At 37.3% G+C, this 21939-nt stretch overlaps 2 protein-coding genes across 3 annotated transcripts in view; one reads left to right on the top strand and one right to left on the bottom strand.

Moving 5' to 3' along the window:
* Positions 1–780: 780 nt before the first annotated feature.
* Positions 781–21824, bottom strand: ube2g1b (ubiquitin-conjugating enzyme E2G 1b (UBC7 homolog, yeast)). 2 transcript variants are annotated; one of them, XM_052031749.1, is made up of 6 exons: positions 21734–21824; positions 18452–18554; positions 14490–14587; positions 11612–11790; positions 8104–8210; positions 781–4297 (listed from the first exon to the last, which is right to left on the bottom strand). In XM_052031749.1, the coding sequence occupies exons 1-5, from the start codon at positions 21789–21791 to the stop codon at positions 8124–8126; spliced, it is 525 nt and encodes a 174-aa protein (XP_051887709.1). In that variant the 5' UTR covers positions 21792–21824; the 3' UTR covers positions 781–4297; positions 8104–8123. The 2 variants fall into 2 exon arrangements, with proteins under 2 accessions (XP_051887709.1, XP_051887710.1); XM_052031750.1 differs by having other exon boundaries at positions 21570–21792.
* anapc7 (anaphase promoting complex subunit 7) overlaps positions 21824–21939 on the top strand; it is a 36521-nt gene continuing 36405 nt past the window's right edge. The window contains exon 1 of the mRNA XM_052031746.1: positions 21824–21894. The gene's annotated coding sequence lies outside the window, so the exon portion shown is untranslated. The remainder of the gene's footprint in view (positions 21895–21939) is intronic.

Genomic DNA, 21939 nt, shown 5'->3' with positions numbered 1-21939 from the left:
ACTTAATGACTTAAATGAATGGACCAAGTATTTTGTATCTTGGTTTGCTGACAATACAAAGAAAATATTTTATTAGGACACAGACTGCAAAAGTATATGCACAGCAGGAATAAGTGGTAATAACATGAGGAAGTTGGTTATCCTGTTTGGTAGAAATTGGAAAAGCACAAAATTATTTAAAGGGTAAGAGCCATTGGTGATCAGAAACCTGCACACAATTAATTAGACAGCCAAGTATGTTGATCTTAATTGGAAGATGGATGAACTGCAAAAGTAGCAAAGTTGCTAAAACTGTTCAAGACTTGGAGAAATTTATACATTTTGTCTCATTTAAGAAAGGATATACTTACCTTGGGGGCACAGTAGAGAAGGTTCAATGGATCAACTCCTGGATAATGTAGTTGTTTTTATGAGGAATGGTCGAGAATATTGGGCATAGACTTTCTGGCAATTCTCAGGAGGCTTGACAAGGTAAATGATGTGAAGATGTTTCCTTGGCAGGGACAATGTAGGACAAACGAGCATGGTCTTAGGCTGAAATCCATTTACTACCGTGTGTTTGAACATTTTGGACTATAGGGGAAATAGAGGGTTATGGAATTCAGACAAAGTGGATTTGAAGCCAATTATTAGATCAGTCATGTTCAGTTGAACCATGAGCATAAATTGGCTGATTTTATTAAACCGATTCATAGGAACCCATGTTATTAAAATGGAAACCAGCCAACAACAACAAGAAGAGCTCGTTAATACTGATAAGCAAATGTTTACATACAGCAGTCCTTGCAACAAAAGCTTTATTCCTCATTATCCAGGTAAATTTCATAAGATTACATGCACATGAGTGTTCAGAGTAACAGTCACTTTAGTCACTTACACTTGATAATTGTAAATAGGTTTGCTGCATGTAGATGTATTTTTTAAAAAAATAGAAACCGGTGCTGGCTTTGTAAATTTTACTTTTAAGACTTAAGAATTAAATGTACCCATTTTATTTGAGCAAATATAAGCATATTCCTTACACTTTAATCCTTTTGGAATAGAAGAAAAATAATGAACTTGCATCTATGATCAACTTTTGATGTGGAAAATATCCCAAGGTGCTTCATTTGTGTACTGAAGACTAACAGCATGTGAAAGGAGAAATAACCAAAACATTTGGTCAAAAAGGCAAGCTTTAAGGATCTTGAGGGATGTGATGGGTTTTGGGGAAGGAGATCTCAATAGTTGATCTAGGCGACTAAAGGCACTGTGACCAACAGTGGGAAGAGAAATGCACAATTCACTGAAATTAGTGGTGGTCCTATTATGCCTCAATGCTATGACCTGGTCTTGTACTAACGGTTCTCCCAGATGTGTTTAGTTTAATCTGGGAGGGTTTAATCCATGGGCAAACACTCTCCTGTAGGGTTGTTTTAAAAAAAATACTGGCTGCTAAAAGATTATTTTTGGAAGTAATGACTAGTTCTGATTTTTTTAGACTGCCTGGTGCTATTGGCACTCTTAGTACCAGTGAGTAATCCACAGTACTTTACACAATCCAGTTTAAAGCCATCTTAACTATCTTCTCAATCTCCTGAGATAAAGTTTATCATCACTGGAAGCTTTTACCTAACAGTGGTATTCTTTAATACATCTCAACTTTTTGTTAACCATGTCCCTCTTATTTGATCACTTCTTTCAAAACTAGAAATAGGAGGTTTCTTAAATAGACTCCATGAAAAGGGCTCGGGGTAAAAGTGTAAATGAGAAAAAAAGATGTATAGAGATGATGACAAATACTGTGCAGCAGAGTGCACAAATGGTGGGAAGACTGCACACAGAGGAGACAGAATACTCCTAACTGTACAAAAGAAATTAGTTGTTGACACAAAAGCTCAGGGCTCGATGCAAATTGTGGCATGGAACGTAAGAATAGTTCAAGGACAAAAAAATCAATTAACTAAAGACAGCCTGATGCCATTATGAGCAACCTCTTGAATTCTTAATTCATGATCAAATTAGAAAGCATTTGGAAATGGCTGAATTAATCAAGGACATACAACACATTCAGTAAGTAGTCATGTTCAACTTAGTGCTTTTTATGTAAGGTGATTAGATAAAAATGAAGTGGATGTAGCAATGAGCATTTTCAAGAGGTCTGCTTTTAAAGAAAATATAGACAAGTACAATAGGAAATGCAGCAGCATGGAACAGACACTGGCCAGGAAACAGAGTTTGAGTAACAATGTCAGTTGGATTCCTGGGTTCATTGCTGGATGCATTTTGAAAAGTCAGTCAACTGGAAACATTAATGTTGTTTCTCAAAATATTGCACAAATTTGTATTTCTGGCATCTTTATGCTTTCATTTAGGACTCAAAAATGAGGGCTGATATGTGCTAGATGTAATTTATTAAGAGGTAAAACTACATTTTGGACAGTCAAACAAGAATTCACATTCATTGGATGAGTAGTGACACAGGGTTTCAGTTCAATAATCAAAATGACTCTAGATAGATTCAGAGAGGAACAAGGCCAATAATGTTTTGATTTATGATAGCAGTGATGAGCAGAGGAAAGTTGTACAATAAATTTGATTAAATTGGTCTTACCATGAAGTACTTCAAGTGTTGAAGATTGCTTTGCAGAATAGATGTTAAAATCTTAGAACACACAGGATGGTGTGAGTGATGGGAGAATAATTATCAAGAGACATAAGAACCAAGAGCAAATTCTGTTTTTCTGATAATGGTATCAACAAACTTGGAAAAAGATGATGTTTTCCACAACAGCTAGACCTCTTTCTGCAAGTAGAAAAGATTCTAGGATAAAGGCAGTTCCTTCCTCAGAAATGTTACGGTTAAAGTAAATGTTCATGGAGAAGCTGAGTGTTCATTAATGAGAGCACAAATAATAAGGGACAAATGGTGTAACAAATATGGGAGCCTACTTTTTGCATAAGCACAGTTTCAAATGCCAATAAATAGTTGTTCAACCTAACTGTAGTATTGGTTCAGTGAGAAATAATAGCTAGAATGCTTCTCTTTTCAAATAATATCATGCAATCTTAAAAGTCCAATTGAACTGGTGAAATACAGCACTGCCATGGACCAGTTGAGTCAATTGGCCTGTTGTGCTGTAAACAAGTAATTGGTTTTGCAAATTAGCATTACATTTAAAGATCCTTTGGGTACATCGTTGCCTCAGATGGTGCTCTGAAAAGGTAGCTTATGTCTTCAAAAAGGTAGACTACAAGAGTTCAAATTCAAAATCCAAAACCATCAGCTTTGAAAGCAAGAGCATTATTAAGCTGGTACACTGCAGAAAAAACAAGAACCCTGCAACTCTAGCTGATATTCTGGTTGCAGTATCAATCAGTTTTTAAGTAAATAATTAATTTTAAGTTCAAATGTCAGTGTTTTGGATTATTAGTTTTTCATTTGGACAGACCAAAATCAATTTGAATTTTAAAATAGTGGAATTCCAAATTAATCTTGGAGTTTGTATAACTGCATTTGCCACTTGTTTTGGCTGTCTTGTAATATTCATAATTTTATGACTATGACAGACAGAACCATTAGTGACACAACCATTTTCTACAATAAATTTGGTTTATTAGGCTCAGATCAAATATGGAATTAATGTAAAAGAGTTAAAGATGAATAGTTTTACAGTCATATTTTCTAGCAAGAAAAACAGCTAATAACATCTCAACTGGCTCCTTATAATATTCTAAATGTATAGATATTTAAAAATAAGTCTTGCATATAATTTTCAAATATATGGCAAATGCAGTAATGTCAACTGCCTCTGCATTTCCTGAAATTGCTACAGCACCAAAATGTCCTAAATGGGAAATTGGAAGGTATTTTGCGTTATCACTTCTTACCCTGAGCCCTGAACTATTACTGTATCTAGATGATTTTTCTGCAAAATTGGTGATCTAGAAATAGTTTAAATGCTACTTAATGATTCAGTGAATTACTTTTAGGCAAACACAGCAGCAATCTTAAGAAATGCAAAGATAAGCCTCGCTAAACACAACAAATTCCCCAGCAGTCCAAAATGTACTTAAACAAGTAAAAATAATCCATGGCAGGAGTAGAAAATAACAGATGAAACTTAAGGTATTTTAAACTTTTTTTTGTTGATGTCAATTGCAGGGCCACAGTTCTTCTCAGTGGGCACTTCTCTCTGGGGAGAGGGCTTCTTTGTATCCAAGCATGTCAGCGTAGAATTCTGAGCTGCAGGCTGCCATCCATTATGTAATGGGCAGCGACCAGTGAAAAAAAGAGGTATGTTCTCTTTCATGACTCCTAAAAACAGATTTCAAATCAATGATGAAATCAATGGTTATTTTTTTTTAAAAAGCCCCCTAATCCCTTATTGGGTTTGAACAACTCCTTATAAGACCCTATTTCACAAATGCAGTATATTTTTAAAACTACGCAAGCTGTTCAGATGTGTGTTTTGCTAATGGGTTGAATGCAGCAGAATGTGGACTCTTTCAAAGAATGCTTTCTCAAATAAGTGGAAACTAATAGAGGAAACTTAAAATAAAACCACAAGAGAAAACCCCTCTCATCATTTTAGCAATTAAATCTGCTGAATATTCTGCCACATAACTTGAACATACATTTCTAAATAGGTTCAGTGAACTTCAGGGCCAGCCAGTACAGATTATACAGATATGTCCCCAAGAGGTGATACTAGGACCACTGCTTGATAACTTGGGTTTGGGTATATTTCATACCATTTCAATATTTGGAAGTGTGGTAAGTATTGAGGATGGCAATTAACTTTAAAAATATGTAGACAGGCTGGTGGAATTGATGGATACGTGGGAGAGAAAACATGGCAATGTAGAGTACAATTCTACAAGGTGTCCAGGAACAGGGAAACAGTGTCAAGCTTTTAAAAGTGACAGACAGGTTACAAAAGTGATTAAAGAGCATATGGGATCCTGAGGTTTATAAGTAGAGGCACAGGAACAAAAGCAAAAAGGTTACATTGAATCTCGACGTAACATTAGTTCAGTCGCAATGAAAGTATTGTGTCAATTTCCAGTCATTGCTCTGTAGGAAGGATGTGAAGGCCCTAGGCAGAGAAGATTTGCCATTTATGCCCTTGGGTTTAAGGACTTAAGTAACATGGATAAACTGGAAAAGATGCGATTTTCCTCCTTAAAGAAGACGACATAGTGGTGATTTGATAGAGTTCTGAAAATCATAGGGGCCAAACAAGGTGAATAAAGTAAAATAGTTTCCATTGGCAGAGGTTCGAGGACCAGAGAGCACAGATTTAAAGTGATTGGCAAAAGAATTAATGGTGACATGAAGAAAAGCTTTTTAGTGCAGTGAGCAGTCATGATCTCAAATTCTGCATCTGAGAGTGGTGGAACCAAATTCAACGGTGGGCTTCTAAATAGATTCACATGAATGGGGGAGGCAGAAAACAAAACTGCAGAGCCATGGACCTAGGGGGTTGATGATTGACAAGAACATGGTGGGCTGTATGACTCTATTGGATCAGAATTGTGGAAGGGGACTAACTGGATTGGTCTTACAGACAGCTAATGTGGACTCAAGGGGCCAAACAACCTCCCCCTACTCCAGCAAAGACAGACTACCATTAAAGAACTGTATGCAGAGGAAGATATTTCTGTATATGATAGACTATTTTGTAGATGTCTATCATAAGCATTTGTAAACAAACTCAAAAGTCTATTAGATGTCACCAACAGAAAATCCATGAAACATAATTGCGGTTTAATTGCATCTGCAAAACTGAGGTGAAATTCCAAGAAGTACCACCTCATGTCCATTCACAGTACAGGAGGAATGATGATGCCATAAAATACTTTCAAAGCTCCATTTCACTAAAAACATTCCTAAATATCTTACTCAGTTATTCAGTTGAACTACTAAACATTTTGGACTATGTTTCAACTTCAAAGCTTAAGGCACAGCAGTTTCCATAATACAACATAGTTAAGCCTTTTGAAATGAACAACAAAACACTGGCATGCTCTATTTTCCTAAAATATCTCAAGGCCATTATTCCAATGTGTTAACCACAGAAGTATTCTACAATATTTATTGCTTCTAAATGGATGATAGTTTGGTTTTGAATATAATCAATTTTCTACATTTTAGCTTTAAAATCAGACATCTTACTTGATTCTTATGAACCTCTACATGATTGTATACTGATGAAATCTTGATGTTCAAGAGATAGATGATCTACAGTTATAATTAACATTGCATTAAATAAGATAGAGAACTGAATCTGATAAAGCATTAGCAATTTACTTCATTTAATATTTATCATAAGCTAAAATAATTTCAAGTCCAATCTTAAAAAAAAAATCACAAGATTATAATAAAGTTTTGTTCTTGCATACCAGCCACAATACGTGACGAGTAACATTCTTATACCACAAAACTGCTAGGCATCTCCAGCAAGGGAGAGTCTAACCATCTAACCTCGACATTCAATGGCATTATCATTGTGAAGATCCCCCCACCATCAATATTCTGAGAGTCACCACTGAGCACTCAGGTGGACCAGCTACATCGTACCATGGCGAAAGGTCAGAGACAGCTTGCTGTGACAAGTGACTCATCCCTTAACACCAATAGGCATTTCTGTTATCAAGGCACAAGTCAGGAGCATGACAGCATACTCGTCACTTGCCTGAATGAGTGCAACTCTCAAGAAGCCTGAACCCATCCAGGACAAGGCAACTCAATTGCTTGGCATCTAATCAACTTAGCATTCATTCCCTTCAACACTGGTGCACAATGGCTATAGCGTGTGTCATCTACAAAGTACACTAAAATTACTAACCAGGCGTTTTCTGACATTTCCAAACTCTCTACCGCCAAGGAGAACAAGGGCCGCAGACACATGGAAACACCACTACCTGCTGGTTTCTCTCCAAGCTGCATACCATCCCGATATGGAAATACATTGCTGATCCTCTAGTATCACTGGGTCTAAATTCTAGAACTGCCTATACAACGTCATGTGGGACTACCTTCACTAGAAGGACTGCAGTAAGTTCAGGATGGAGGCTCACCACCACTTTCTCTGTATAGGAATGTGTTTGGAAGAATAACCTTTTCCCTGGTTGAACAGCTGGTAATTTTAGATCTGGTCAAGTGTGATAAACCAGCATTAATTAATAATCTCATGGTAAAGCTTCCTCTGGGGTAGAGAAATCCCATAGAAATACCACAGTCCCGAGCTAGCCAGATTAGTGGAGTTTTACTGTTTTTACAACCTACATTAATAACTTAGATGAAAGGATAGAAATGTATTGTGGCCAGAGGTGGGAAAACATGTTGCGAGGCAGACAGGAAGAGTGCACAACTAATATAGGTTAAGTAAGCGGGCAAGAATTTGGCAGATGGAGTGTAGTTGGGGAAATGTGATGTTAACAATTTTGGCAGGAGGAGGTGAAAAGCACATCTTTTCTGTCCTCATACATGAAGCACAAAGTTAACATGCAGTTACAGCAAGTAATTAGAATAAAGGTTAACTTTCCAATTGTTTTCTAAGGGAGAGTGAATACAAAGTTAAGGAAGTCTTACTGCAACTGTACAGGACACTAACGAGACCATATCTGGAGTATTAAGTATAGCTATGAAGGGATATACTAGAAGGGTTCATTAGGCTGATTCTGTAGACATACTTGAGGTATGTCTGAGCAGGTTGGGCATATCTTCGAAGAACCAGAAGCTGAATATCCATAAAAAGGGGTAATCCTTTTAAGATAGAGATAAAGGGGAATTTCTTCTTTCTTGGGAACACTTTTTTATTTAAATCCTCTACACTACTCAGCTAATGGAGGCTGAGTCATGAATATATTCAAGGGTGATACTGAAAACTTAAGGGAGAGTTAAGGATATGAAGATCATGTAGAAAACCACAATTAAATCAGTCACAATCTTGTTGAATGCCGAAACGGATTCTAGGGACTGTCTAGCTTGCTCCTGCATTCTGGTATTAAATGAAAACTAAACTTGAACTTGAAAGTTCAAATAGAATTCAGTATTTTTGTCACAATATGAATTCAAACAGCTTATTCAAAAATATAGTAGTTTTCACAAACACTTACCACAAAGTTGGAGGAAGAATTTACTCAAATGCCATTTCTTGGCTTTTTCTTACACACCTAGCAACTTTCTTCTTGAATTCACCATAAGGATCATCTCGCCATTCTTTCTGCATGAAAGAATGATGATTGTGGTTTAAAATCGTCTGTTCAAGTTTTAAAGTGGAAAAAAATTGCTTCAATTTACATCTTTTATTAAACTGATGTAATAATTGTTTCTCTTCATCTCTCAAATTCCAAACTAAGCTTGATTTTGAGTTCTCTTTCTATACACATTCATTTTGTCCAAGAATCTTTTGTTTTTAAAGCTTTCATATAACCTCTTATTTTCTTTGCTTTTTGCCTTTTCACAACAGTGATAATGTTCATTCCAAATTCCCCCTTATTTATGGATCTAAGATTTCCTTAGCTTGTAGTTCTCCATTCAACATTCTAATGGGAACACTGTTGCAAAGTGATAAAAGGATCTTAATATATCTGTGGCCAAACACCAACTCTCCAGTAATCGTCTATCTCCCTTTGAACTATGATCCAGTCACAAAAACATCACTTGTTATTTGCTTGTTAGAGTGTTATGAATATTAACTTCAAAAAATCTTATTCCTTATGCTTCCAAGTATACATGTTCCTCCCCACATTTTCAGTTTCTAGTTTCTCTCTAAGGTATTCAAGAACTGTCCCAAAATACTGATTGTTCCAGTTTTCCCCTATTTTTCTACTCTTTTTCAAACCCTCTAATCACTTCTGCTCTTAACCCTTTTGCAAGTGTGACTTTGAGAATGACAATGAGTAGGCAGTGGGAAGTAGTCAAAGGCTGAAATAGAGTAGGATTTGAAGTCGGGCTAACAGTGTGAGGAACAGAGAAATTAGGTAATGGGGAAAATGCAAGTTAAGCTGCCAGAATTTGGAAGTGCAGCTGTAACTGAAGCTTTTTTGGGAACAAATGCAGAATCAAGTCGGTTTGGAATGGAGTAGGGTTTTGGAGATGACATTAATATGAGCAAGTAGTTGGAAATAGCCTAATCCAAGACAGAAACTGTGGAAGCATAGGATAAATGGGAGATGCCATAGTAGAGAGCTGGCTATGAATGTGGATAAAAGCAGAGCACCAAATTCAGAAGACGGAAGTTAAAGTGGAGATATATATTCAATTTTGTTCAGAACTTCTCAGAAAATGAAGCAGTCCAGACCTTCATGCAGCCAGATCTTGACAACATTCAGTATGGGTTTATAAAAGGCAAGTAGCATTTTCATCACGAAGGTACCAGGCAATGCCCATTTCCTAAAAGAGTTAAACCACCTGCCAATGACATTACCAATGCCAAGCCACCCACTTAACATCCTGGGGTCAATGACCAAAATCTCAACCGGACTAATCATATAAATAAGGAGCAGGTTCGAGGCTGGGTATCCTGCATCAATGAATCACCTCCTGACACACCTAAGCTACAATAAGCAAGGTGCAAGTCAGGAACATGGTGGAATACTGTTCTCTTGCCTGCTTGAGTGCAACTTTAACAATACTCAAGAGAACCTCAGTGTTATCCAGGACTAAGCAACCCAATTGACTGGGACATTGTCCACCCTACATAGATACTTTCACCATTGTTGGCTTCCTGTGGCTGCACTGTACACCAGCTTTAAATGCACTGCTACTACTTACCCAGATTACTTTGAGAGCACCTCCCAACTGCACAACCTCTGTCTGCAATGTGATAATATTCCCATAGCAGGCTTATGGGAACACTATTACCTTCAGCTTCCCCTCCCAGTCACAAATCATGCTGACTTGGAAATACATCTGAAAACTACAGGTGAGAACACCATTATCAGGACATCAGCAGTTCAACAAGGCAATTTACCACAACCTTCCCAAGGGGAATAAGGGATGAGCAACTAATGCTGCCCTGGCCATTGACACCACAGCCTGTAATTGAATCATTCAATGTAGCAATAGAGGGCGTACAAAGAGCTGGCATAAACTCAGTGGGCTGAATGGTCTCCTTCTGATCTGTAACTATTTTATCATTCTGTACAGGAAGATAAATAACAGCAAGAAATTTAGGGTGGAATTTTAAAGGGAGGCAAGTTGGCTTTAATGTAGGAGATACTCAAAGTAGAAGAAACCAAAAAAAGAAAAAAATTGCTGTTTCAGCCTCTAAGATCTCACATATGCTCCAATATTTGAGTGATGCAAAATGTTAAAAATGTTTTCTCAGCAACTGATTTGCCAGAGACTGTTACAAATTTGTGAACACCTTTCTTCAAATGAGCAGTTGCTGACTACAAATCCAAGCCATTCATTTCGTCTCCATGACTAGAGTAACTGCTAGTTCTCCCTTACCCGCCCAACCCCCCCAGTTCAGTTCAAAGGTTTACACTCAAAACACTCACAATTTTTTTGCACATGTATAGCCAGTATTTTCCTGTTTTCCAGTAATTACACTTCATTTTATTGCAACAATATTCCCTGTCCTTTGTCCAAAACTGTATTTCTTTAAAATCCAAGCTGCTTTAATGAGTATCTATTTCAATGTGACCCTTCCAGTGATAGTTTCATTCTGTTGTAAATACGACCATGCAGTCATGTACACTGAGCAACAAAGCAATGTGTAAATGATGTAAAATTCTAAAAACTGCTCACAGAGTCACTAGAGGATACAAGGAGATGATAGAATATATACATTTCACATGAGGAATGTTTCAAAACTATGATATACTTGTATGCTTTATAAATACCTCTCATCGTGTCATTTAGATACTCGCTTATTTTTGCTGCATTTCAAAATGAAATACACCCATTTAATACATTATAAGACTGAGTGCAAGCAAAACAGAAATTATGATCTAATCTCTGACATTTCCAAAAGTCTAAAGAAAGAATTCTTTGGGGGGCATGAATTTCAGTTTATTCCCAAAGGAATGAAAAGAGCTGATTATTCCATTTGAGCCAAAATGTTCTATCGGAAATAGCATGGAAACCACATTCATGATCTTTTATAAAGAATGGATAAACACTTTTAAAAGTTTAAATGGTGATGGGGAAAGAGAAAATAGAGAGAGAGAAAGAGCACAAGCAATAGATCGGTGACAGCAAACCTCGATGCATTTCATCATGGATGAGTGTAGTAGGACGAATATGGTATTCACTAAGTGCTTCTCTTAATGGTAACATGGGGGGGAGGGTGGGGGGAGAGCAAATTGCTAAGAGATCATCAGGACCCATTTAGATAGTGTGGACTCAGCATTTTCTCACTGCACACCACATTTGGCATTATAATATGAAAAAAGTGTTGAAAACCTGCCATGACTGCTATCATTTCACAAATGGGATGGTTGGCAAAGCACTAGAAGTTTAGCAATTTATGAATGGACCTGGTTTTTTTTTTAAAAACACAAAATACCATCAGAATGGTAATAGCTTTTTTTATTCCGTAGTTTGAGAGTATCTTTCCTTGAGCACATTGCCAATAAAAAATAAATCCCCTTGCAATAATACTAAAATACTTACTGCAGCATCAACATTAGCAGGCGAGTCACTGTTGGGATCAGCTAGCATAGAGATGACACTGATGAGAATAGTCTCTACAGTGTGAATGGGTAGCCAACGTTCCTCGGGTTTCTCGTAACCAAATTTATCCTCACCAGGCTCATGCAGAATTGAAATGCACACATCACCATTCTTGCCAACTGTAAAAAAAAATCATTCATTTGAGCACTTTCCCAAAAAGTTTATTAATGAAATGTGAACAGTTTCAACAAAGGTGTGAAAGGCAACATCAATTCTACAGCTAGTTAAGTTTCAGCTGCATATAAATTGACATGCAGCTGCAGCTCTAATTAAACCATCGACAATAGCCACTAGAGATGTGCATGTGTTCTGTGCTTCGTTCTAAATATAGCAGTTTATGTAAGCTTACAAGAGCCTGTCGCAAAATACATCCATGGAAGTTTTCCCATAACATATCAGTTCACAGGTATCAGGGACATGATTCCAAAATCAGTTATAACTGCAGCAAAGTTTTTAGAACATAGAACAGTACAGCACAGTATAGGCCCTTTGGCCCACAATGTTGTGCCAACATTTTATCCTACTCTTAAGATCTATCTAACCCTTCCCTCCCACATAGCCATTCTTCTGTCATTCATGTACCTATCTAAAAGTCTCTTAAATGTCCCTAATGTATCTGCCTCCACCACCTCTGCTGGCAGTGCATTCCATGCACCCACCACTCTCCGTGTAAAAAAAACTTACCGCTGACATCCCCCCCCCCATACCTTCCTCCAATCACCTTAAAATTACGCCCCCTCACGTTACCCATTGTCGCCTTGGGAAAAAGTCTCTGACTGTCCACTCGATCTATGCCTCTTATCATCTTGTAGACCTCTATCAAGTCACCTCTCACCTTCCTTCGCTCCAAAGAGAAAAGCTCTAGCTTGCTCATCCTATCCTCATAAGATATGCTCTCCAATCCATGCAGCATCCTGGTAAATCTCCTCCGCACCCTCTCTAAAGCTTCCACATCCTTCCTACGATGAGGTGACCAGAACTGAACAAAATACTCCAAGTATTGGTCTAAGAAGAGTTTTATAGAGCTGCAACATTACCTGACAACTCTTGAACTCAATATCCCGACTAATGAAGGACAACACACCATATGCCTTCACCCTATCAACCTGCGCGGTAACCTTGAGGGATCTATGGATGTAGACCCCAAGATCCCTCTTTTCCTCAACAATGCTAAGAGTCCTACCACTAACCTTGTATTCTGCTTTCAAATTCGATCCTCCAAAGTGTATCACTTCAGACTTTTCTGGGTTGAACTCCATCTGCCATTTCACAGCCCAGCTCTGCATCCTATCAATGTCCTGTTGTAACCTACAGCAACCTTCTACACTATCCACAACACCACACCAATCTTCGTGCCATCTGCAAACTTATTAACCCACCCTTTCAAATGGGTTAATGTGACAGTTAGAAGCAGATTATGCTTCTTTGTCTGTGGGATATACCCAGAAGGCCAGACTATACTAATAGAGGGAGCACCTCTGCTCTTACCCTCTCTCCTCCTTGACAGACCAAGAACAGAGTTCCCCTGTCCTCATCTTCCACCCACCAGCTTCTGCTTCCAACAGAATTTCCACCAGGTTCAACAAGATTCTACCGCTAGACACATCTGTGCCCCTCCACTCTGAGATTTCAAAGGAATCGCTCCCCTTGTTACTCCCTGATCCACTCTTCTATCCCCATCAATCACTCCCTGTCTTATGGCACTCCCTTATGCAATCACAACATTTGTAATAGTTGTTGTTTCATTTCTTCCCTTTCCATCATCCAGGAACCCAGTTTTTCTAGGTAAAGCAATGATTCACTAGCACTCCCTCCAATTTACTGTACTGGTGATCAAAATGCAGTCTCCTCCATATTGGAGAACCCAAACAAATTTGGTGATTAAATATAGGTGCTCCACAAAGCAGTCTGCGGGAGTAACCCTGAGCTTCTGGTTGCCTGCCATTTTGATTCTCCATCCCACTCTGACCTGTCTGGCAGTGGCCTCTCATGCACCGTTACAACAAGGCACAATGAAAGCTTGAAGAACATCACCTCATCTTCCACCTAGGCACATTACAGTCTTGTGGACTTGATACTGAATTTCCCAACTTCAGGTAACTCATTCTTCCATTATGTCTATATCAGACAGGTCCTTTCCACTAGTTATCTATCTGTGGTTTTGGCTGTTTTTTCTCTCTCCATCAGTACAGTGTGGACTACTGGGTATTTCTGACAGCCATGCTATTAGCAATCTAAAACATGGACAAAGAAGAATAATCTTTTAACTGTCACATTAACCCGTTTGGTCTTACCCTATCAGAGATTTGTTCTACCCATCCTTACCTCATTTTCTCTGCAATTGAAAACTAACATTGTCACTTTCCCAGTTCTAACAAAGGGTCTTGGACCTGAAGAGTTTACTGTTCTTTTTCTTTCCAAAGATGCTGCCTGATCAGCTGAGTGCTTCTAGTTTTTTTTTGTTTTTAAGCCCTAAAATATATAGCAAGAACTGTACTTTATATACTGAACCTTAACTGTTAATTTATCGTTGCTGCAGAGTTTGTCATTATTAACCATGTGTAGCCAGTGGATTGCATGAAAAGTTTGTAGGATTTAATCCATCAAATAAATTCTCTCTCATGTAGATATCAACTTTGGGAGCTCTATGCTAATAACCAAGTCCTTAAATGGACTACAGCTTACACTCTGCTGCTACTGTTTGAGTGATTTAAATGGTTTCAAAATAAAACAAGACAAAAACTTCATCTATCACCTTATGGTTTAAAAACCGATAATTCAATCAATCATGATTTAATGTCAGAAATACACATTTTACCATTCGGATGCCAGATTTCTGTGATGAAATTCATCTTTGGCGGCCGCAAAGGATAATCATTTGGAAAAGTCAGGTGAGCTTTGAAGAATCCACCCTCACTAGGCAAAACAAATTAAGAATCATGATGAATAAAAACATTCCCCTTCTGACCAATATTTTATAAGATACTGCTTAATAACTTAACTCTTGACCAAGAAAACAGGAGAATATTTTCCTAATCAATTTCAAAGCTATCAAGAACATTACAAGGTTCTGTGTCAAGTCATATTAATCTGCCTCACAAGACAAGGAACTGTAAATAATAGTATCCACAGAAATGTTGTTGGAATATAAACTTACATTAAGAGACTATGCTGACTGTTGACATCCACTGATAATGCAATAAATTTAAAAATGTCCCTGGAAATGCATGTTACCTTTGCACAACCTTGGAACCCAGGAATTCCACAAACCATTGCATATTACTTAACAACAAAACTTGAGAACTAAAGGCTAAAATCTGATAGTTTATATATTCTCTTGAACCCTTGATTAAATTTTGTAGCCTTGTAATTTGTGTATGATCATCATTTCTAGATCGACAACCTGTTTCATTTTTAAAGAGACCAGCACAGTAAGACAAGTATATTTAAAGGGATTATCAGTGCCAAAACCTGTGTCAACTTACTTTAACAGAAAGTAGCATCTCATTTTTAAACCATACTATTAAAAAAAACTCCTGAAAAAGTCAACTTACTTTTCTCCTGCCCAGGACTCTGGGCAATAACTGACAGTTCAGAAATCTATGGAAGACAACATTACCTCACATCTGTTATTGTACTAAATGTTACTAAAGAATCAAGTCTAACCAACAGTGGAAGGAGTAGGAAGCATGTTGCCAAGACAGTGAATGTAAATCAGACCTAAAGTGAATGGTTGCAAACTATAGTTCCATCTACTGTGAAAAGTCTGCATTTATGTTGCACCTTTCACATTCTCAGATCATGACCAAAATGCTTTACCATCAACTAGTTGTTTAGAAGTGTAGTTACTTTTGCGTATGCAGACTGATTAAAGCTTCTGTACTTCTGCAATACTTTGCCCCACCCCCCTTTTCTTTCTGCTTTCCTTTAGCTAATTCATTCACTTTTATCTTAAATACATTTATAGTATTAGTCTACTTTCAACATATTTCCCCCTTCTGGAAAGCACGTGTCTGCTCTCAGTGCCTGGCTTGACCATCCTGCTCAATTCTATATTTTGTAAATAGAGTCATAGAGTCGTAAAGCACAGAATCAGGCCTTTTGGCCCAATTCATCCATGCTGACCATGATGCCTGTCTACGCTAATCCCATTTGCCTGAAATAGGACCATATCCCTCTACACCTTTCCTACTGAAGTACTCGTCCAAATGCCTTGTAAACACTGTAATTGTATCTGCCTCTAGCACTTCTTCTGGCAGCTTGTTCCATAATAACTACCAGCCTCTACGTGGAAAAACTTGCCTCTCAGATCTCCAAAACAACCACTGTGTCCTTTCCTTTACTGCATTAAACACATGATGTTGATGCAACCCGTTTGTTGTAAAAGCTGCACAGACTTGGAGAAAAACAAAGAAACAAGGATAGGCTATTCAACTTCTTGAGCCTGATTCACCATTCAGTTGCATCTTGGCTTATTTGTATTTCATCTCTATTGACCTGGTTTTGAAACTTGTTACCATGATCCAACCAATTATTATTATTAAAATTTCAAAACTTAATCAATATTACGAGTCTCTTACATGACATTTCAAGATTTCTAGTTTGTGAGAAAATAAGTGCTCTCTACTTTCACCTATTTAATGGTATAACTCTAGTTTTAACATCTGGCCCCAATATTAGTTAGACAAGACCTCCAGTCCACAGATTAGTATCAACTCTCTGATCAGTTCATACTCGTCCAAGTGATCAATCATTTCATCTCATATGATAGTTTTTTTTTTAAGTATAGCATCACCACAGCTAACGCTAAATTAACAGGACTGTAACTTCCTGGATTTTCCTGTCCCTTCCTAAATATTGATGTAGGCTTTGCAACTGTACAATCCCTAAATATAAAGCTTCGGAAAACAATGAGGAAACCTCCACAATTACTTCTTTTAATATCCGAAACTGGAAACTAACAGGTCCAAGAGATTTCTAAGACCCATGATAATGTTTTACATAATATAGATTTAAAATATTGATAAAGTCCAATAAGTTCCTGTCAAAGTTTTCGATCCCCTTGTATTGTTGACACAGCTTCCACTATGAAAATGAATACAAGGTATTCATTTAACACATTTGCTTATATAGTTTCTCATATCTGCCTTGGAGGGGTTCCATATCTGCCGTGGTAACACCATTTTATTTCAATATTCCATTTTTATAACATTTCAGTTTTTTTCTATCCTTTTTTCTGTTTACCACTCTATAGTCAATTTCCACATTTGAGCATTCTCTTTTAGCTTCATCATGCCTCTAACCTCATCTGTTAACCATAGTTAATTGCTTTTGCTTTTTACGAGTAGTATCTGTTTGTATTGTAACAAATATTCTAAATATTTCCCACTGATTGTGTGAACATTTACTCATTAACAGATCAGTCCAGTTTACTGATTCCATTTATTTTTAATCTGTTTGAACTTTGCCTTGCTTTAATTTAAAATCTTGTTTTGCAATTCCCCTTCACAATAATACATACATTCTTATTAATGGCCACTGTTCACAAGGCCGTCCTTCATCATGAGATTGTCAATTAATTCTAAGACCATTCCAGAAAACTATTATTCGAGAAATCTGTCCCAAATACATTCTAGAAATTTAATCAACTACTCAAACTGTGTTGCCAAATCATTCAAAAATTAAAATCTTCTATTGTAAGTGCATTGTTTCTATTTCTGTTGTACATACCTGACCCCTGCATTACTATAGTCAGGAGGTCTGTAGACAATTCCTAGATGTATCTTTTGCCATTCCCTGGTTCAACTGATAACATTTCTTAAGCAGGATTACCTGCCTGACTAAAAGTCTTTCATTTTTGAATACAGGAATTGTATATTTTATTGTTCTCCTTTATCAAATTCCCTGTCCTTTCTAAGACCCTGTAGCCTGGAATAGTAAACTTCCATCCCTGCTCCGCTTTCAGCTAGACTGTGAAGGCCATTAGATTGAATGTTGTGGCTCTAACTCTTTTCCCCCCCCACCCCCCTCATTTATGAGGATACAGGTGTTTGTCTGTGGTTCACTTGGACAACTGTCCCCAACCAGGAATATTTCTTCTCCTGGGAATTTTTGTGTTTTCATTTTTATACTTGTACTCTTATCCCTTCCTACATATTGTTAAGGACTCTCCCAACCTTGCCCCTCCATTCAATAGGTAAAGTCCACATGTTGCTTCTGTTAGGTTTTGGTTATAGTCCGTATCAGGTGTTGGTCATCCCAGCAGTGAAGAGCCTTCCTGTCCTACTATCAATAATCAAAGTTTCATTATCCTGTTTTCCTCATATTGCTCTTTCAACCAGCTTTATTTTCTTTATCTGTTTATTCCCAAGAAATAAAAGAAGATTTGCATTTATATAGTGCTTTTAACATCTTCATTGCATATCAAAGTGCTTCACAACCAATGTACTTCTGAAGTGGAGCCATTGTGATGAAGTAAACTATGCCATTTTGTACATGACTCAGCTACCAAAGCCTAGATTACAACATTTGAAATCTTGCTTTTTGATTTAGTTCCAAGTTCTTGATACTTTCTAAGCAGAGCAATATTTGTAACCACACTGATCTTCTCAGGAATGATTTGTAAAATTCAGGCATGTATGAAGGATATAGATGTTAAATTGAGAAAAAGTCCCTTCCATTTCACTCATCATCCTTTTTTATTTCAGTTAATTCATTTATTCCAAAAGTTTAATTTAGGTGGTTAACAGGCAGTTTCAATTTACGGTGTTACAAACTTACAAAAGAGTATCTGGCGGGCCAATGATGACAACTTCCCATCGGTATATGTCGTCATCATCTATTAATCCGGCAGAAAATCCATCCACTGGATTCTTATTTAGTTCTTGGGAGAAAAAACACACAAATGAAATACTGTAATAGACAATTTCAAATTAACCAGAAACCATGTTTTTGTATAAATAGATACTGCAAGTTGGTTCATTGAACATGCAAAATAAAACATGTGAAGTGGGTTTTTCCTTCATCTCTTGGGATGCTAAAGAGAAATAAAATTCATTTCCACTTCTGGATGCTGATTTTGGTGTTCCAATCCAATTATGAAGGATAGTTTTGGCCACGGCTATATCAAATCTTTATTGGGTTATTCTTATTTGTCACCAGTGATCTGGCTAGAGGCTAAGTTTTTGTTACCTAGAGAAGGCATTTTTGAAATATCAACATTTTAAAAAAGTTAGAAAAGGCAGAGTTATAAATTAAAAGTATTTCTGAAATATTCACTCCTTACCAGAAAATTAGTCTCTTAAATTCATGTAATATTTTTACAAATGTGATGGGGTTACAATTATATGTATGGAAAAAGAGATTAGTTTATTATTGTTGCTTAATAATCCATGCTGTCAGTTCTAATGTTTGTTCAATCATAGCTTGCACCCCTCCCCCAACCCTTTCTAGAGAGAAAAATAAAATCCTTTCTATGCTGCCTTCCCAACATCTGATTGAGGACAGACTAAACCCAACCTACATTATGTAAAATGCCCAAGCAACAAGGAATTCTAGCACTCAAATCTGAAACAAATAAACTTAAATACTCTTCCATTTCAACTGCTAATCCATAGGCCAAATACTGTAAAATTCCAAAAAATCAGCATCTGATTGTTCATGAAATCATGATTATCCAGCATCTGGCTTGCTCATTAGTCCAGAATGTGAGCAACGGGGGTGGGGGAGGTTGGGGATGTCGGTCCAGAGTGCAAGCAGAGCATGCAGCCAGAGCCACAAGTCGCTGGGTGTGTGGCTGGTGGTTATGGTACAGAACCCCAGAGATCATGAACATGCGTAAGTTTACAGCTGGAGTTGGGGTCCAGAATGCCTTTATATTTCCCCCTGTTTGAATTTGCTGGATTCATTGGGAAATTTATTATACCACTATGTAACATGTAAAAAAAAGAAATAGTGTGCTTGGACGTTAATACGAGTAACTTCCAAAAGTCCAGAAAACCAACTAGTCAGGCACCAAAGACCCAAGGGTGCTGAATTATCAGAGTTTTACAGTAACTGTCAAACTAAAAGTATGGATTTTAGCAATCTTATTTTACCAAAAAAATCTCAAGTACCACCAAACATCATCTAAAAACTATTTTAGTCCCAAAGTCATTTAATAACTGTAATTCAAATGTGGGAGCAATTAGTCAATGATACATGTTTCTGTGTGCAGTGTTCAAAGAACAAATCCCAGTCAGTAATCAGTAAGTTTGGCATTTTTCACAAAATCAGAAAAATGTGGAAAGTCTCTGCAGGTCAGGCATTATCTGTGAAAAAGAGAAACAGAGTTAATATTTCAGGTTGAAAACCCTTCATCAGCTTTGCTGCCAAAAAATAATGGTAGTGAATGGTGGAAATATAAAGCATTCTCCTTCTAGTTCTGTGTGTGATCTTTTGCATGCATGATCAGACCTCTGCAATAGGACATTCCAATCCACACAATTTGCAACTTAATCTGGTAGTAAACAAAAATATAAAATCTGATGAGTTGTTAAACACAATACAAATTTACATTAAAATTACAATAAGTTAACTTATTTTGTATAGGTCTATACACATGTAATTACACTTTAGAAAAATCAGCATAGAATTTTAAGATACCAAATTGTTTCAATTTGTACTGTTGTTTATCTAGAGGAAAAGGATTTTAACAATCTTAGTTGAATTACAAAAAAAAGTACCACCAAATATCATCTAAAAACTATTTCTATCCCATTATTTAACTACAACTTAATGATTTAAATAATTTGATTAGATTCCAGCCATAGCTATAAAATGCCCTAATTAAAAAAAACTATTCAACATGCTATTTACTCTTCTTAATGAACCAAGCTTTGCACATAAATTGGTTTTTATTTTAAGAATATTAATTTAGTTTTTAAGTATATTAATGATTTTTCTCTTTACTTACCATTCCAGCATATTATCCATGATTCACGGTAATAATAGAAATTGAAGGAAAACATTTCTCTAAAGCAGCATTTTAATGTAAACCAAATAATTACTAGTAATTCACACGTTAAAAGGATGACTATACTTTTGCCAATTTCTGACACTAATGATGTGAAGAACACCAAAGGAAATGTAATAATTCAGCTAACTAGGATCTTAACAACAGCCGAGTGTTCCACATACATTGGAAACGAATAAAAATCTGTTCTCTGATCAAAAATAAGACAAAAATATCCATTGCCCATATATTTGACAGTTCGCGGTTATGCAGTGTAATATTTTTCTACACAAGCAAATTACTGCAGATGCTGAAAATCTGAAACAAGAAAACAGAAAATGCTGATAAGGCTCAGCTGGCAACAATTGTGGAGACAGAATCATCTAACATTTCAAGTCAATGATCTGCCATCATCACATCTGAAAAGTGAGAGATAGCCAAGTTCCGAAATAACCCGAAACGTTAAGTCCATTTCCTTCTACATAAAATTCTGTCCAACCTGACAATTCTCTTCTTTCACACGCACTGTAATCTACAATCTCCCAACTTAAGATATCAAATGCACTAACTACAAAAGTATTCTACAAACATTAAAAAAACTGCAAGTGCTTAAAACATGTGACCATAACACGGACACTTGCCACAGTCAGTCTGTCATAATTAATGATAATGCGGAGCTGGGGAGGGGGTGGGGGAGCTCAGCATAAAAAAAAGTTACAAAACAATGGCTTGCAAAAATATCAGATGACAATGGATAAATGTGGTCTAAAAATTCATAAACAGAAAGGAATAAACATTAATAGCGACTGAGTGTCGAATTAAAATCAGTCGGGGGGGGGGGGGGGGTTCATGGGGTCGAAGCCGAACTGCGACAATCCTCAGCAAACTTTCCAGAGATGCTCGTACCTGCCAGCTGTTTCCTGAGGAGCAGAGCGGACTGGTCGGTCATTACTGAGGTCAGAATCAGCACAAATAAAGTATGACAAACACGTAGTAAATGTAAAGCAAGTGGGTGAGATAGATGGTCAGGAGCGCCCGCTCCACATCCAGCGGGCCCTCGCTACCCCCACCTTCAGGCTGAGGCCACGGCCTGTGAGGCTCCTCCGTCCCCGCCTCCCTCTCCGGCATCGATGTTGCACATGCGCCTTCCGCCTAGCAACAGCCCGGCTGCCCGCGCTGCGCCGCTTTGCTTCAACTGCCGCATCCCACCACCGTAACCCGCAAACCGGACGTAGCTGCGCATTTTAATTATTAAGCATTTTGATATATTATAACT

This window comes from Pristis pectinata, chromosome 17, assembly GCF_009764475.1.
Source record: "Pristis pectinata isolate sPriPec2 chromosome 17, sPriPec2.1.pri, whole genome shotgun sequence".
Taxonomy (NCBI): Eukaryota; Metazoa; Chordata; class Chondrichthyes; order Rhinopristiformes; family Pristidae; genus Pristis; species Pristis pectinata.
This window is presented reverse-complemented; position numbering and strand designations above follow the sequence as displayed.